The 18687-nt window shown below is 36.5% G+C and overlaps 1 protein-coding gene and 1 long non-coding RNA gene across 2 annotated transcripts in view; both read right to left on the reverse strand.

Moving 5' to 3' along the window:
• The window catches only part of LOC145790508 (uncharacterized), a 39180-nt gene extending 24644 nt beyond the window's left edge, over positions 1-14536 (reverse strand). The window contains exon 1 of the long non-coding RNA XR_014329273.1: positions 14402-14536. This is a non-coding gene — a long non-coding RNA (uncharacterized LOC145790508). The remainder of the gene's footprint in view (positions 1-14401) is intronic.
• A 1632-nt stretch (positions 14537-16168) lies between these two features.
• On the reverse strand, positions 16169-16930 carry LOC145791287 (secreted RxLR effector protein 161-like). Its single transcript, XM_082871631.1, has one exon. The coding sequence runs from the start codon at positions 16928-16930 to the stop codon at positions 16169-16171; it is 762 nt and encodes a 253-aa protein (XP_082727757.1).
• Positions 16931-18687: the final 1757 nt, after the last annotated feature.

The raw sequence follows: 18687 nt of genomic DNA on the forward strand, positions 1-18687 counted from the left end.
CGTAGATCTGGGCAGTCGTCTATTGAAGGTAATGGGTGTACTTATTGTGGTAAGACAAAACACACAAGTGAGACTTGCTTTAAATTAAATGGGTATCCAGACTGGTGGGATGAGTTCAAAGCCTTGGAAACAACATGATGCTACTGTCAACAGTGTTTCGGGATGAGCTGCTTTGGCACATGTAGGTCCGTAGTTGTCCCTTATATCACATGTCGACCCTCAGACATCCCCAAGTACTTCTCCTCTCATTGGTGGCTCTACCTCTTTCAGTGATTCAAGTAACTGTGGTTACGCTTTATTTAATTCAACTCAGGATGCCTCTAATGGTTGGATAATTGATTCTAGCGCCACCGAACACATGACGTTTGACTCTAATGACTTTACTAGTACTACTCACCAAAATGAGTGAATATTGCTAATGCCAATGGAGTAATGTATCCAGTTACAAGAGCCGGCACTATTTCTCTCTCTTCACATCTCTCGTTGTCAAATACTTTACTTGTTCCATCCCTTTCAAGTAAATTAATATCTGTGGGACAAGCTACTGAAGAATTAAATTGTTGTGCATTAATATATCCCAAATTTTGTTTTCTTTAGAATTTTCTCACGAAGGAGATCATTGGTCGTGGTACTAGGCGAGGAGGGCTATATTTTATGGATGATTTCAGTGCGGACCAAGCTCATCATGTGCAACAAGTGCCCAATGTGCAACAAGTGCCCAATGTGCAACGACACCAGCTTTGGCTATGGCATCATCACTTGGGGCATCCATCCTTTATTACTTGAAGCATTTGTTACCTGATTTATTTTTCGATGTCAGTGAATCAAACTTTAAATGTGCAACTTGCATTTGGGCAAAGAGTCACCGTGTGCCTTATCCTTTGAGTTTGAATAAAAGTAATGTTCCATTTATTTTGGTACGCTCCGATGTTTGGGGACCTTCTCCAGTTTCAACCCCTTCTAGCATTTGTTGGTTTGTGACCTTTGTAGATGATTGTACTCGCATGACTTGGGTTTATTTGTTGAAACATAAGAGTGACGTGCTTACTATTTTCAATATTTCCATACCATGATTCAGACTCAATTCTCTGCCAAAATTCAGATTCTCCGCTCCGATAATGATGGAGAATATGTGAACAATGCATTAAAAAGTTATTTTAACACCCATGGTCTCATACATGAGACAAGTTGCTCTAACACTCCTCAACAGAATGGTGTGGTTGAACGCAAAAACTGAAATATCTTGGAGACTGCTAGGGCCCTTTTAATTGGTGCCCACGCCCCTCGTAGTTATTGGGCAGATGCCATTGTTATAACGACTTATTTTTTGAATCGCATGCCTTCCAAAGTCTAGGAGTTTCAAACACCGCTTCAGGCTCTCTCTCACCATGGCCCTTTACCCTCTGTCCTGATGCTTCCCGCTCAGATATTTGGGTGTGTTACTTTTGTACATCTCCATAAAACTTAGCGTACTAAGCTTGATCCTTGCGCTCTGCGTTTTTTTTTTTCCCTAGGATATGCAACGCATCAAAAAGGGTATCGGTGTTATCATCCACCCACCCGACATACTTATGTTACCATAGATGTCACATTTCTAGAGTTTTGAGTTCTTTTTTCCTTCCCCAATGTCCCATTCTTCTCTTTAGGGATATGACATGAAGAGCATAATTGGGCTGAGCAGAATTGGGCTAATTTCGATTTCCTAACAATTGCAATAAAAGTAACAGTAGTTTCTCCCAAGGCTACAACAGCTTCTACTACTCCTGCAGCAGCTCCTATTGATTTATCGGGTGTGACTAAACCTTAAATAGGAATCATAACTACACCAGCTTGTATGGCTGACCATGGAGAAGAACCTAGTAGAAGTCTTGAAGATGAAGACCCCCCTCATTAACCTCTAGTAGCCGAGACCGATCAATCTCCTAAGAATATTCATAAGGTAACTACTCCTCCTCCGGCTATTGCATTTGATACTTCTGTTGGTTATCAATTACCTTTCAGGCATAACCGTGGAAAACCACCAGACCAGTACTCTCCAGATCATGTGAGTAAGAAATCCATATATCTGATTGCCAATCATGTCTCATCTCAGAGGTTGTCAGATCCGCTCAAAACCTTTGTACACCAGTTGTTTGGTGATCGTATTCCTAACTGAGTACAAGATACCTTGAGTGATCCGAAATGGATGTATGCTATACAAGAGGAAATGGCTGCTTTTCAGAAAAATCACTTATGCCTCTGCCGAAAGGGAAAAAGACTGTCAGATGCAGATGGGTGTTTTCTATCAAACACAAGGTTGACGGATCTATTGAGAGGTATAAGGTAAGACTTGTGGCGAAGGGGTACACATAGACTTATGGCATAGATTATAAAGAGACTCTCTCTAGTGGCAAAATTGAGCACAGTCAAGGTATTATTGTCTCTTCCAGCTAATCTAGATTGGCCATTGCATCAGTTTACCGTAAAGAATGCCGCCTTCTATTGTGATCTCAATGAGGAAGTACATATGGATATTCCACTTGGGTTTTCATGTTCTTAAAATGGAGTCGTATGTAAACTAGCGAAGGCATTGTACAGCTTGAAGCAATCTCCCCGTGCATGGTTTGGACAGTTTAGACTGGATATGAGAAACTATGGCTTCAAGCAAAACAATTCAGATCATACACTATTCTTGAAACACTGCAAGGGAAAGATAACAGCTTTGATTATTTATGTTAATGATATGATAATTACTGGAGATGACGTTGAGGGGATTTCTAATCTCCAGGAATACTTGGCCACCGAATTCAAAATGAAAAATTTGGGTGGGTTAAAGTATTTTTTGGGAATTGAGGTGGCTTGGTCAAAGAAAGGCATCTTTCTATCCCAAAGGAGGTATGTGTTGGATTTACTTGCAGAAATCGGGATGCTTGATTGTAAGGCTGAGGACACTCCAATTGTTCAGAATCATCACCTAGGAGAGTATCCTGATCAGCTACCTGCTAATAAAGAGAGGTATCAAAGGATAATTGGGAGACTAATCTATTTGGCACATACTTGACCAGATATCGCGTATGCTGTGAGCGTTGTAAGTCAATTCATGCACTATCCTAGCAAAGATCATATGAATGTAGTTGTTTACTTGAAGTCAACCCCAGGAAGAGGACTTATGTTCTCCAAGAATAATCATCTAAATATTGGTGGTTATACAGATGTCGATTGGGCAGGCGACAATATTGACAGAAGATCTATGTCAAGATATTTCACTTTTGTGAGAGGAAACCTAGTTACTTAGAGGAGTAAAAAAACAAAAGGTAGTAGCTCTTTCTAATGTAGAAGCTGAGATTAGAGGGATGAATAAGGGACTTTGCGAACTCCTTTTGATAAGGAAGTTACTTACATAAATTGGTTTTCCACCTGCTTCAGCAATGGAGTTATTTTGTGATAACAAAGCAGCCATTAGTATTGAGCACAATCCAGTCCATCATGATCGTACAAGGCATGTTTTAGTGGATCGACATTTCAGCAAGGAAAAGCTCGAGGCTGGGATAGTTCAGTTTCCATTTGTTAAATCAGAAGATCAACTGGCAGACATGTTGACTAAAGGTGTTTCAAGTAAAATGTTCTACAACTCACTTGACAAGTTAGGCATTGGCGACATCTTTTCACCAACTTGAGAGGGAGTGTTGGCATAAGTTCTAAATCAAGGGTGATTGGAAGTAAATTGCCTACTGTATTTAGATGAGATTGCACCAATTTTGGGTCAATCACAATCACAGCCTAAATTAGATTATTTCCTAGAATAGATCTATGTATGAAAGTCTATATATGTACTTGTAATTCATAGAGAATACATAAACGAAAGCTTTACGTTTTCCATATGTTATACAGTATTTTATTATTTTCTTTATTGTGTAAGTTTGTATATTTATTTTTTTTATGTGTTTTTATGTGATTTCCAAAATTATTTATATTGAACAAGGTTTTTTTTTTTTTTTTTTTTTTTTTTACAGTTTGAATGAATAGGGCAATGTTGTTGCTGCGCAAATATGGGAATGATACTATTGTCATTAATGTTTCATGTGAATTGAACTTAAAGGAATTGGTTGGCATTTTGTGTAAAATATAGGAGAATTTGAAATCTGAAACAATCTTTATTTCATTTAGTATTATGGGCCATCCAAATTGTATGATTCAAAATAATATTAATTTTGTGAATATGCTAAGGGTTGTTTGTACACGTGGTGTTGATATAGTTGATGTTTCAATTGTTAGGTATAGTATTTCTGATCAAGAGAATGAAGCAGAGTCTAATTGGATAGATGTTGCGCATAGTGAATGTGATAGGCTTGTGGATATTGGAAGGAATTCACTTTCTAAGTTTTGCTCACACCACGAAAAGGTGTTATTTTCAATTGGTTGGCAAATTAATATTGGAAGTGTTGGACAAAAGTTTGAGGGTGGCGTGGTTGAGTTCCATATTGTTTTGTGCAAGTATGCTATTGAGGTTGGTTTTGACTTTATGTATGTTAAAAATAACAAGTTAAGGGTTACTGCAGAATATGCATATAAGGAATCAAGGGCATATATGTAGCATGTACATGCTTCAGTTGAAAAAACAAATGGGCTCTTCTACATAAGAACTTTAAACAATCAGCATACATGTGGGGTGGTAGTTCGTACTAGTAAACATTGTAAGATGATTTCCAGTTTAGTTTCTGGGATGATACTTGAAAACTTAAGTGTAAAGCCTTTAACTCATCCAATAGATGTTGTCAAAGAAATGAAGACAAGCATAGGGTCTCAATCAGTTATAAATGTGGTTGGTTGGGAATTGAAAAGGCAATAGGTAGTACATATGGGGATTCTTGTTTGTCATTTGATTAATTATGATGGTATTTTGCTGAGGCAAGGGAAAACAATCCAAGTAATCATTTTTGTTAGACATAATATATTTTGATAATTTTGTTTTGATTTATTTGAAAGAATTAAATTGATTAAAATCTTATAATTTATCCATATCAATTTATCTTGCGTTGATGTTATTTTTGAGTTCAAAATGAAGCTTGAACAGGTACCAAACCAGTACACCATAGCAGCAACAACAGAGAGCAATAACAAAAGAAGACCAACCCACAGAGGGGCAGTCGATCGGTCGGACGACTAGGTAGTCGACCAAGTAGGCCAAAATCCTCAGTTTTGTTCTACTGCATAGATGACCAGTGGAGGAAATTAGACCCAGTTCAGCTCCAGTTCAGTCTAAGTTGCTCTAGCTATTAGACCAGCAATATGCTCAACGACTCTCCTATATAATGAGCCACTCACCATTTGTAAAATATATCAATCAATATATCAATCATAATATATACACAATTTATGCTCTCTCTCTATCAGTTTATTTTACATGGTATCAGAGCGGGTTTAGAACCTAGTATTTTCGCTTCCCCGGCGGGCGGCAACCTCACCTTAGCCGCCCGCCGGTCCTCAGCCTAGTCCGCTAGAATTTTCTACACATACCTTGAAATTTCTTCGAGTCCACCACCTTCACACCCAACTCCTTCTGAAACTGCATAGCAGACGAATTGGGCTCTGCCGAAGCACCCATTGGGAAGAAAGACTTGATGGTGTCGACAATGGCATCGGAGTCCATCGATGGCGGCAAGAAGCTCGAGTTGTTTTCATTTTCATCGTTACCCATCTACTGATCCTGAATCTCACATCTCGCAACGACAGTGTCGTCAGTACCCATCAAAGCATTTATCTCTCTCCTAGAAGAAGAAGAAGAAGACCCACCAAGTTGTTGTTGTTGTTGCTGCCCCTGTGGCTCTTGATTTTGCCCAAAACTTGCATTTGTTGAAGCCACAGATCCACATGCCTACATAGGTACTCATTCACCTCACACCATTATAATATATTATAATATATTATACAACGCAATACCACCTCAAACAAATCACCGTGGGAACACCATAGTTTGCTCCCACGTGGGAACTTTTCAAAAACAAAACCAGCACACAAGTTTTCATATACCACCAAGGATGTTTGCATTAAAAAAAAAAAACAAACAGCTGGCTCTGATTTGCACCTCAATACTCTTACTTTTCCTCGTAGGCTTGTTCCCACCACACTATTATACTATATTCTATTATTATTATTATTATTATTATTATTAAAAATAAATAAATAAATAAATAAAAAAAACCATTGCAGGTTTTCACAAAACCGTGGATCACGAAACCTTGTTTTCATTATCTTTTCTTTGCACACAAAAAAAAAAACAAAAAAAAAAAAAACAAAAAAAAAAACAAACAAACAGAAGAAGAAGACGAACTGCACACCAAACCATATTTTATTCATCTCAGGGATCCACCCCGATCACCATTTTACACCACACGCACACACACACAGAAAAAAAAAAAAAAAAAAAAAAAAAACAACAACAACAACAACAACACAAATCGAAACAGTGGGATTTTTCTTCTCTACTCTGCCGCCGGTCTCTTCTTCTTGCCTCCGTCCTGGGTGGCCCTTGACGGTGTTGCCTCCGTGTTTCCCACTCCACTGGGCATGATCACTACTCCCTGCTCCTCCACTGCAGCATATGACGGCCCTCCAAATCGGAACATAACGGTGGCCTTCCGCTTCAGCTCCTTGTTTTCCGCCTTTAGCACACTTATCTCTGCTCGCGCATCCTTATACATGCGTTGGAGCAGAGCCAGTTGGGCGTTTAACTGCTGCACCTCATTTGTCCTACTCTGCAGCCGGTTCGACAAATTTGTAACCGCAGTCATGGTTTCCACACATGACTTCAATGTATACTGATTGGCCTCCACATCCGACTGCACTGCCATTCTTTGCTCCACAGACCGCATAGGAAAGTTCAACGGAGCAAACTCCGGAGCGCTTGGTTGAGTTTCCAGTGCCACCGCACCAGTTATCTCTCTTGTTGACTCGTTGAGGTCGGGAAAAAGAGTGAGCAGACCACGGGACGAAGAGGCCATATTCTGGGTAGCTGAACGGGAAGACGAGGCCATGTTATGGGTTGCTGAGTGTTTCAGAGAAGGGTTGGTTACAGAATGGCAACAGAGTGTTCCAGAATCTCTTTCTCAGAAACGGAAGAGTTTTTTCAAAGGATTTTCAGAGGTTTCAGACTGGTTTGATTTCCACATGTTCTCTCAGCCTCCACATTGATTTATATAGAACATGACGAAGAGGCCGACACGCGCACTGTCGATCACGTGCATCGCCGCGTGTCTGGCGCGCCTTTTGATGGCTCGTCTTTTGATGAATTGGGCACGCCTTTTGATGGCACGCCTTTTTATGGATTGGGCACGCGTTTTGATGGCACGCCTTTTGAAAGATTGGGCACCCCTTTTGAGGGTGCGACTTTTCAGGGGTCCGACAAGACTCTGTAAACTGTCCCGACATTGATTCCGGTTAGCTCCTTTATGGGTCCGATAAGACTCTGTAAACTGTCCCGACATAGATTCCGGTTAGTTTCTACATGGGTCCGACAAGACTCTGTAAACTGTCCCGACATTGATTCCGGTTAGCTCTTTTATGGGTCCGACAAGACTCTGTAAACTGTCCCGACATTGATTCCGGTTAGCTCCTTCATGGGTCCGACAAGACTCTGTAAACTGTCCCGACATTGATTTCGGTTAGTTTTTACAAGGGTCCAGCAAGACTCTGTAAACTGTCAAAACAACTGTCACAACATTATCTGCTACAACGGTCCGACATGACCCCATAAACTGTTTTCTACAACGGTCCGACATGACCCCATAAACTGTCTTCTACATCGGTCTGACACCGCCATCCAGTGTCCTCTACACCGTTATGACATCACCATACAGTGTCCTCTACAACGTTATGACACCCCCATACAGTGTCCTCTACAACGTTATGACACCACCATACAGTGTCCTCTACAACGTTATGACACCACCATCCAGTGTCTTCACCAATGGTCTGACACGACCATACAGTGTCACCTATCCTTTTTATTTTTATGTATTTTCTTGTTTTGTTCCTCTCTTCAAACTCAAGTTGGTTAGTTTCTATCCTCCTTGAGTTTGCGGGGGGCTGTTAGAATTTACCATCACCTACCACCAATTTACCATCACCTACCACCACCTACTCCTCACCTACTACACTCACCCTCTCCTATATAATGAGCCACTCACCATTTGTAAAATATATCAATCAATATATCAATCATAATATATACACAATTTATGCTCTCTCTCTATCAGTTTATTTTACAGTTATCCTTCACAACCGGGACTCGATCGAACATCCGGGTAGACAACCATCATGTACAAATGCTTACAGTGGACATCTAGGTGGATGACCACCTCTGTGTAATGCTCAAAACCTGTCAGTTACTAAGAGTAGAAAAGAATTTATTCTATATTTTCTCACCCATCATTCAACGGGCAAAATACACATGGGCAACAGAGAATCTCTGAGTATTGATTTATATAATCTCTCTTCCATCACCATCCCATCTCTTCAATGGGAAGAAAAGAATGGGAACTATTAGAGTAAACAGAGCACTCACCTCTGTTATATATAGAGGTCTAGGAAATGAAGAGAACAAGACACTGATACAGACATATAGCAAGAGCTACAACGTGCTAAACATTTCCCCATCTTTCATCAATCACACACTCTATTCTCTGTGTGTATCAGAAGCATTACTCTTCTGAGTTCTTCATTCTTCTTTAGAAATCAATAACTGAACCTTTAGTTTTAAGCCTATTTGCTTGTGTGAGGTTTTACTGATATACATTATGAGCTTCAATATTATGTATCTATCTTTGAAAAATTATCCTTGTAGCTTTCTTTGAAAGAAAAAACACCTTCATTTCTATCTTGTAAGAGTGTAGTACACTCAGTATTTTGATTCCTTGAGAGTGATTGAGAATCACTTAAGGTTTGCAAGTGTTTTAAACTTGAAAAGTTTGTGTAAAATCTGTGGAGAATTGCTCTGATTTGTGAAAAGGTTGCTAGCACCCTTGTGAAGCTAGAAGATAGTAGAAAATCTCAAGTGAAGCATAAGGAGTGGATATAGGCTTCGTTAAAGCTCAACTACTATAAATTTGTTTGCCTCCTCTTCCCTATTCTCTTTACATTTCTATCGCTGCTATAATTGTTTTAGTATTTGTTGTTATTGTGCTAATCATCAAATCTCTTTACTTACCTGATATAGTTAAATCCTTTGCTAATTTATCTAAATCATAATCTATTAAGCCTCAAATCATCTTATTCATATACTGCATTACTGGTCAGCTATACTTCCTTGATATTTTATCATTGTGCTTAATCATTCTTGTTAGTCATCTACTTTTCATTAATTAACAATCTGCTATACTAGTTGCTATTTTTATTAGGGTATTATTAGTTTTTATTTATAGAAATCCAATTCACCCCCTCTCTTGTGCTTGTTAATTATTGATCATATCACTTATTGCTGACAGCTTTATGTTTTCATTGTCTAGAAATGGAAAAAAGAAATAGCACATCTGAGGATGCTAGTTATGAGTTAAGATCTAAAGACAATAGCAAAACACCAAAAACACCACATTCACACACACACACACACACACATACAAAAAGAAGTCCAAGTCCAAGAGGCAACTAGTATCAAGAAGAAGGCACCAACTGCAAAGGTCTCAAGCTCAAAGGGAAAGAGACCCGTCAAACTTCAAGGGAAGAGAACAAATTACAGCATTTAATACCAATCGAATCTCTCATCTGTTGTAGCCAATACTGTGATGAGAATTGAAATATTTAAATTTCACTAAAACACAAAAATGTAAATATGATAAATATAAATTTAAATGAAATTATACTTACTAACAAGGCAATCACACACCCTGTTTTGAAGTTTTGTGCAATGTTTTTCTATTAAATCAGTCAATGTTGTTGTTATTGCTTCTACACAATCATATTTCTTTGTTACTTCAAAGGGTTCTACATACTTGACAAAAACCCACCCTATTGAGTTCCCACTTGTTGCAAAAATATAAATAGACACAAGCATGGGGTAACAATGACTGCTACATCTTTAAAGTCATTTGGCAACTTCCTTTTCATTGCTTTCGTCAATACTTGCTTCAATACAGGACCAGTTAGCCTTGTTGCCTTTGGAAATCTTCGCCTTCAAAATGGTGTGTTTGGCTTCTTTGTGTATCTTAATAACATGGTACCTTTACCACCTTCCAATGCAAAAATCAAGGTCATGTCATTCGTTGAGAATGTCAAATTCTTCCTACCAATGGTGAATGTTTGTCTTTTTCATTGTAACTTTGGATTATTGCAACTATATCATCATTTGACTTTCTACATTTCTTTGCATTCATCTTTCCTGTGGTTAGAGCTTAGATCAAATACCAAAATAGGGTTTTGTGGAGTTCTATAAGTTGGTTTGAATTTAACTCAAGTGTTTTAGAAAAAAAAAAAAACCACAACAGATGAGAGATTTGATCGATTTTGAGTGTTGTAATTTGCTCTCTTCCCTTGAAGTTTGGCAGATCTCTTTCCCTTTAAGCTTGAGGCCTTTGCAGTTGGTGTCTTTTTCTTGATGCTAGTTACCTCTTGGACTTAGACTTTCTTTTTTCTTTTTCTTTTTTTCCTTTTTTGTGGTGTTTATGATGTTTTTCTACTGCCTTTAGATCTCAACACATAACTAGAAGCTTTAGAGACTTCTGTTTTTTTTTTTTTTTTTAAAATGGTGTTTCTGGCATTTTGCTGCTGCGTTTTGAGATCGATCTCAGCTCATAACTGGCAGCCTCAAATGTGCTCTTTCTTTTACCCATTACTAGACAATGAAAACATGAAGCAGTCAATAAGAAGTGTTATGATCAGTACTTAACAGGCACAAGAGAGTATTAAGTGTGTTATAGGTAGTGAAAATCAAACATACCAAAGAATTTTCATATCTCAAGGGGATATTATCTTAATGTCAAAGAAATTGCAAAGAAAATTACACAGATAAACACACACAAGGACACAACTACCTTCAAGAAAAAGCTCAAAAGGAGAGTTGTAAGTACATTCCACAAAAAATCAAATGGCATAAGAGTGTATTAAGTGGTTTTTAGCTAGCCAAAGAAAATTTCAAATCACAGAGAAATTTCAAATGCTAGAGAAAATTTCAAATCACAGAGAAATTTCAAATGCTAGAGAAAATTTCACACACAAGCACACAACTAAGCAGAGAAAATCAAAGAAGCCACATAAATTAATGGGAGTCAAATGTGGTCAAAGAAAATTCAAATGCCAAAGAAAATTACACATAAGCAGACAACTAGTAAGAGAAAATCAAGCAAGCCATGAAAATTAAAGGGAGTCTAATATGGTCAGAGAAATTAAAAATGCCAGAGAAATTTCATATCTCAAGAGGATATCTTAATTCCAAAGAAATTGCAAAGAAAATTACACATACACAACTAGCTTCAAGAAGATGCCCAAAAGGAGAATAGTAAGTAAATTTTAGAGAAAATCAAATGGCAGAAGAGAGTATTAAGTGGTTTTTAGCCAAAGAAAATCAAGCTAGCCACAGAAAATTTCAAATCCCAGAGAAATTTTAAATAGCAGAGAAAATTATATACACAAAGACACAACTAGTCAAAGAAAGTCAAAGAAGCCACATAAATTAATGGGAGTCTAATGTGGTCAGAAAAAATTTAAAGGCCAGAAAAAATCTAACAAGGCACATAAATTAATGGGAGTCTAATGTGGTAAGAGAAAATTCAAATCCCAGAGAAAATTACAGACACATCCACACAATTAGCCAAAGAAAATCAAGCAAGCTACAGAAATTAATTGGAGTCTAATATGGTCAAAAAAAATTCAAATAATAGAGAAAATTACACACACAAGCACACAACTAACCAAAGAATATCAAGCAAGCCACAGAAAGTAAAAGGAGTCTAATGTCATCAAAGAAACTTCAAATGCTAGAGAAAATTACAAATACAAGCACACAACAAGCTTCAAGAAGAAGCTCAAAAGGTAGATAAATTTCATTTTTGGAAATTTATCTGCCTATTATTAAGAAATCAAAACCCTAATTTCAACAGCGCTAAATATAAAATGCAATCAATTGTAGATTCAAAGAAAAACTAGTTGAGTAATATAAACACTTACCAGGGTGAGGTGGTAAGGATGAAACCCTAATTACGAGTAGAGATGAACTAAGATGAAGATGAACAAACTCAAGGATGGACAGTGAAAATGCATTAGAGAATTATGAGGAAAGAATCGCAAAGATTTTCGCTAAAGATGAAACCCTAACTACGTTGAAGATGAAACCCTAATGTTAATCGTGATTATGATGAAACTCTAGTGTCGCTCATGGAGATCAGTCGTCGGAAAATTTCCTATCTAGCATTGCTCATTTTTCTCTACTGATTGTGGAGAGTATTTTGGTTCAAAATCTGAATACAAAGGGTGCGTTTTTTCTTTTAGGGACTTGAGGCATCATGCTTTTTTTTAGTATCCTTTATCCTCTAAATTTCTATTATTGGGGACTTTAAAAAAAACTCCCTTTAGTTTTTGGATTTGACCAATAATAAAATGGAATTAAAAACATATTGTCAACAAAATGTGCGGTTGGATGAAATAAAGTTACATCTCATCTATATTTCAATCACTTTTTCTCATTTCTTTTTAAAAATTTTACCCAAATCCATGATACAAACATAACATTAAAACTCCAAAAAAAAAAATAATAATAATAATAAATAAAACAAATTACACCCATTGCCCCCATACAATAACCCTCATGCTATCTTAGTCACTATAATTTCAATTGAATCAATATTAACCCTAAATTTATAATTTATTTCAATTTCATTCCGTTGATTACAATTATTTGTTTTTTTTATAAAAAAAAAAACATATGCATGGCAATGGCATGTGTAATGTTTTTAAAAGTAAAATTATTAACTTGTTCAACTTAATAAGTCAACTTCAGTCAACTGAGACACAATTTTTCTTCAAAAACCATAATTTGTGTTATTCATTTAACCAAACTGATGCAAAATTTAAAAGGGTGATTACCAACTAGTTCCATTAAGGAGACTTAAATACCATTAAGTCCTATTAACCTTTTTAATGCACCAATAAGTCCTGCCTCATTAAATTACCTATAAAATTCTTTTATATTCTCTTCTCTTCTTTCCCCTCCCCCCCCCCCCTCTCTCTCTCTACCATTTTTTCAAAACTTCATACCACCATTGTTTATTGCAGCTGTCTACCCATCACCACCACTGTCGTCGACGTCGTCCATCCACCACCTCCACCATCACATATCCACCTCCATCGTTGTAGATCTATACTTCACCATCGTTGATCTACACAACCACCATATCAACTGCCTCCTTTGTTTTCAAATTAAGATTTATTTTTCAGTGATAAATTTATCAAATTCTCATGTTCTTTGTGTATACAGAAGAGGATGGTGAATTTTGGTAAGTGAGTGAATGAATATGAGTAAGGTTCATGGCTATTAATGAATAAAATTATAATGACAAAGTTTTCAACCAGGACTTGTAGGTAAATAAGTATGGTCAACAAGATCGGCCCATAAGTGCCCTAAATTTAAAACTAAAAGCCAAAATTGAGCAAAAAATACTAGAAATGTGGTATCACTTGTAAATTCCTCATCCCGACAAGGGTTTTGGATCCTCACATAGAAATTATATTTTGTGTATGCTTTTCGTTCAAAAGGAAAGGATTTCAAATCCTCTAATAAGACTAAACAAAGGGAGAGATATTTGTCCTTCACCGATGAGTAACCTTCAGAATGGAGTCCTACCTTGCTAGATTTGTTAAAACAAGCCATAAATATCAATCTATTAAGGTTGTGTTTGATTCATGTATTTGATGATGGATTTGAAAAGAGAAAGGGAAAAATGTAGGTGAAATGTGAATGAAATATACATATATTTTCGCTTTTCCATTTCCCTTTTCAAGTTCCTCCCCAAATTCATAAACCAAACACAGCTTAATTGTAATTAAGAAGAGCAAAGTTAAACATTCCATACCACTTCCGATTTCCAATAGTGAAGACATCAAAGTAAAGAATTTCATAAGCTATAGACGAGAAGATATCAATCTTTCAAGTGTAAGTCCCAAGTCCCTTCACAACCGATAGACACTCACCTCTACCAACATAATTCATAACAACAACTTCTGCTCCAAACATGCATGTATCATTATTAAGGTATCCATTAGCAGCATCATTGAAAGTACTAAGTGGGAGTAATTGGGGAAAACCCAACTTAGTTTTCATCAAATGAAAGCGTCTTAACTTCCCATCGACATCTACGCATTGGATTAGAATCACAAAATTTTTAAAACCTTATATAAATTGAAATGAGAATAAATAATTACTAAAAATACTACTTACCTTGAATGGTCAGGAACTTGTCTTGAATTTGATAATACATAAACAATTTGAAACTTGCAATGACCTCCCAACCAAAAGGTAAATTAGATGTATCTGCAATTACCGAGTACAGAGAGATGTGTACTTCCCCTTTTCTTCCTTTATCACCATTTGGGTAAAGAGACAATTTCCTTCAACATAAAAGGCCAAGAGAAGAATCAACTAATTTGAATCTCAACAAGATACAAAACAAATTATGAGAAATAATAAAAAAATATATATAAAACTCAAAACCATTTGCAGCCACCGGCTTAAAAAACGTCTAACTCATAATTTTGCATTCCAACATCTAATAGTAATTTTGAAAGTAGTGAGAATCACTCAATCTTGAAAAGGTGGTGAGCTGGTAGTATATCTCTTAGTGACCTTGTTACTTCTACAGAAATATGAAGAAATCAATTGTAAAATTATTTACAAATACTACTATAGGCCGGAACAATGCTCATTTGAAACAAAAAAACGATCCACTAAAGATGAAAAAAAATTAATTTTTTCAAAGATGTAGGCCTCGTTTGGCAACAAACTAAAATAGACTAAAAGTTATAAAAAAAAAATTCACAAAAAAAAGTCAAAAAGCTAACAAATACCCAAAAGTTAAAGATTCATGTCCCTTCATTCTACTTTTTGCACATTTTTTTTTTATTAAAAAACTTAAAAGGCATCCAAAACATCATAATTTTTTTCATCTCATATTTTAGTTAAAAAGCTAAAAAAATCACTAAAACAGTATGTTCCTAAATGAGACCTTAACCTAAAATAATTTTTCAAACATATTTCTAGATGGATATCGAGTCAGGAGTTTAACTTCAAAAAAAATTTCCCATACTTTCCAACCTAGTCTCTATTATGGTGTTAACCAAAACAAGTGACTGGCTCCTCTTCAGTCCCTTAAACCAACTCTATTGTATCTTGTAACTCATTTTTTTACTTCGTAAAATAGCCCAGTGAGAGTCCAACCGTTAATGGAAAAAGGCTTACATACCAAGAGTCACACTATATTTTGGTTCAGATTAATAGGTATTTACAATTTCACAAAAATTAGAATAAAATAAAATTATAAAGATCATAACAACCAACTAGACCAAACCAATGGGATGCAATTTGGATCAGATTGAAATCACAGTTTCAAAAAATGTTCAACACATATACAACAAACATCAAGAGATATACAACTTCTTTCAAACGTTAAACAAAGAATTTTTTTATTTTTAAATGCAACTTTTTATCATTTTTCAAACAACAAGATATATATGAAATTAGGGTTACTGTTGGGGAAATTTGGGAATTAATTACATGCACAATATCATTAAAAAACAGCCACAGCTGGGCCAAAAAAAGAGCACAAACACAGCTATCAACAATCTGAATTTTCTGCACAGATTTTCAACTTCAAGCAAACAACTTTCAGCACAAATAATCAGAAAAACAAAAGCATCGGTAAATACTTATCTGGGCATCAAAAATCTGCCGCTTTTACACAAAAAATCAGCTTTACAAAGCTTTCCCCTTCACCTTGTACAGAGCAACACACAAAAAAAACCCTTCTCTTTTCTCACGTTTTTCTTCTCCTTCTAATGTTTTTTGTCTCTGTTTTTTTTATTTAAAAACTAAAATGTTTTAGAAGCACATTTTACTTACAAGTAAAAAAGTATAAAAATTTTATAAAAAGACCCAATACACATGAAACCAAACACCCCAAAATGGGTTTACAATATCTAACATTCCCTCTTACACCCAATTTTCAAAAGTTTTCATACCAAGCATCATCTTCAATCCTTTGAATACATCATGCTTCAAAGGCTTTGTGAAAATGTCAACAATTTGATCATAAGCCTTGCAATGAACTAGCTCCACTTCCTTTTGCTTCACATGTTCCCAAATAAAATGATAACGAGTGTCAATGTGCTTACTCTTTTCAAGATACACCGAATTCTTTGCCAAGGCTATTGCCGATCTATTATCAACAAAAATCTTTGTGGGGCTCTCTTGTGGAAATCCTAAGTACTTCAATAGGTTCCTTAACCATATAGCATGACAAACAGTGGCATTAGCCACTACATACTCTGCTTCACAAGTAGACAAAGTGACAATTACTTGCTTTTTAGATGACCAAGTGAATATATCATTTCCCAAGTAGAAAGCAAAACTTGAAGTACTCTTTCTTTCATCCAAATCTCTTCCCCAATCACTGTCGGAGTATCCAACAAGTGTAAAATCATTAGTCCATAAATAAAGTAAACCATCATTGAGAGTACCTTTGATATAACAAAGAATCCTCTTTATCGCATTGAGATGTGATTGATCCGATGCTTCTATGTATCTACTAATCAGTCTAACTCCATAATGTATGTCCGGTCTAGTGCAAGTAAGGTACCGGAGACTTCCAACCAAACTTTTAAAGTAAGTTGGATCAACATTGCCACCATTGGTGCTCTTCCTTAGCTCTAATGCACTCTCTACCGGAGTGTTTACCAGATTATTAGACTCCATCCCAAATCTTTTGAGTATCTCCTTTGCATAGCCACTTTGAGAAATGAAAATTCTATCTTCCCTTTACACAACTTCAATGCCAAGAAATTGAGACATCAAACCAATATTGGTCATTTCAAACTCCCGAATCATACTCATCTTGAATTCCTTGAACATCTTAGGATTGTTCCCCGTGAAGATCAAATCATCAACATAAAGGCACACAAGTAATACATTTCCATTGGCATCCGTCTTCATATACAAAGCATGCTCATAAGAACATTTATCAAATCCATTCTCATAAAAATGCTTGTCAATTCTAGCATTCCATGCGTGTGGTGCTTGTTTTAACCCATAAAGGGCTTTTTTCAACTTATACACCTTATCTTCATGCCCAACTTTGACATACCCCAAGGGTTGTTCGACATAAATTTCTTGTTCAAGAGAAGCCATTTAAAAACGTTGATTTCATATCAAGTTGATAAATACTCCATTTATGACGGGCGACAAGAGAAATCATCAATCGAATAGTCTCTAAACAAGCCACATGAGCAAATATTTCACCGTAATCAATTTCGGGTCTTTGCTTGTAGCCTTTGGCAACCAATCTTGCCTTGCATCTTTGCACTTCACCACTTGCATTCCTCTTTGTTTTATAGACCCATTTCACACCAATTGATTTGTGGCCTTGTGGTAAGCTAGTGAGCACCCATGTGTCATTTTTCTCAATTGCCTTGATTTCTTCGTTCATAGCTTTCTTCCATTTCTCTTCTTGGATGGCTTCTTCATAGCTAAGTGGATCACAATCCATGAAAAAAACAAAACAAGTTTAGGTTGTCTTCATCAATTTCAGCAACTTCATAAATCTCTCACAAGCTTCTTGTCTTCCTTGGCCTTTCACTTTAACTAGCTTCCGATGATGATGATGGTGATGAGGAATCACCTCTATAAGGTGAGGGGGACCCATGTGGAGGAGTTTGTGGCTCTCTTTCAACTTCATTTGGATTTTCAACCTCTTCTTCTTCAAACATAAGTTCAATATCCTTAAGGGCTTCTATTTGCTTCCAATCCCACATTTCCTCTTCTTCAAAGATGACATCTCTACTCATGATAACTTTCTTAGTGATGGGGTTGTACAACTTGTACCCCATTGTTCTATCACCATAGCCAAGAAAAATGCATTTTTGACCTTTGTCATCAAGTTTTGTTCTTCTAGCTTTCGAAATTTTAGCATATACAATGCACCCAAATACTCATAGATGAGCAACACTTGGCTTGAATGAACTCCAAGCCTCTTTCGGTGTCTTCAAGTTAACCCTTTTTGTTAGACATCTATTCAACAAGTAAACAGCACATGAAACGGCTTCAGCCCAAAACCCTCTAGGCACACATTCTCTTTCAACATGCTTCTAGCCATATCCAAGATTGTTCTGTTCTTCCTCTTAGCGACTTCATTCAATTGTGGCGTATATGATGGTGTTACTTGATGCATAATTCCATGCTCTTTGCAATAATTTTCAAAAGCATCGGATGTATATTCATCGCCTTGATCGAATCTCAACACCTTAATATAGTAGCCACTTTGCTTCTCAACTAGTGTCTTGAACTCCTTGAAAAACATCAAACACCTCGGACTTCCTCTTTAGAAAGTATACCCATGTCTTTCGGCTATAGTCATCAATAAAAGTAAGGAAGTACCTATTCTTCCCATTTGACATAGGCTTCAAAGGTCCACATACATTGGTGTGCACAAGCTCCAAGGGCTTTGATGCTCTCCA

This window comes from Camellia sinensis, chromosome 5 (genome assembly GCF_055761805.1).
Source record: "Camellia sinensis isolate YWXY chromosome 5, ASM5576180v1, whole genome shotgun sequence".
Lineage (NCBI taxonomy): Eukaryota > Viridiplantae > Streptophyta > Magnoliopsida > Ericales > Theaceae > Camellia > Camellia sinensis.

Bases quoted from the DNA above. Each gene is read 5' to 3' on its own strand.
- LOC145791287 (XM_082871631.1), bottom strand. From the start codon at position 16,930: ATGGAGTCTAATAATCTGGTAAACACTCCGGTAGAGAGTGCATTAGAG.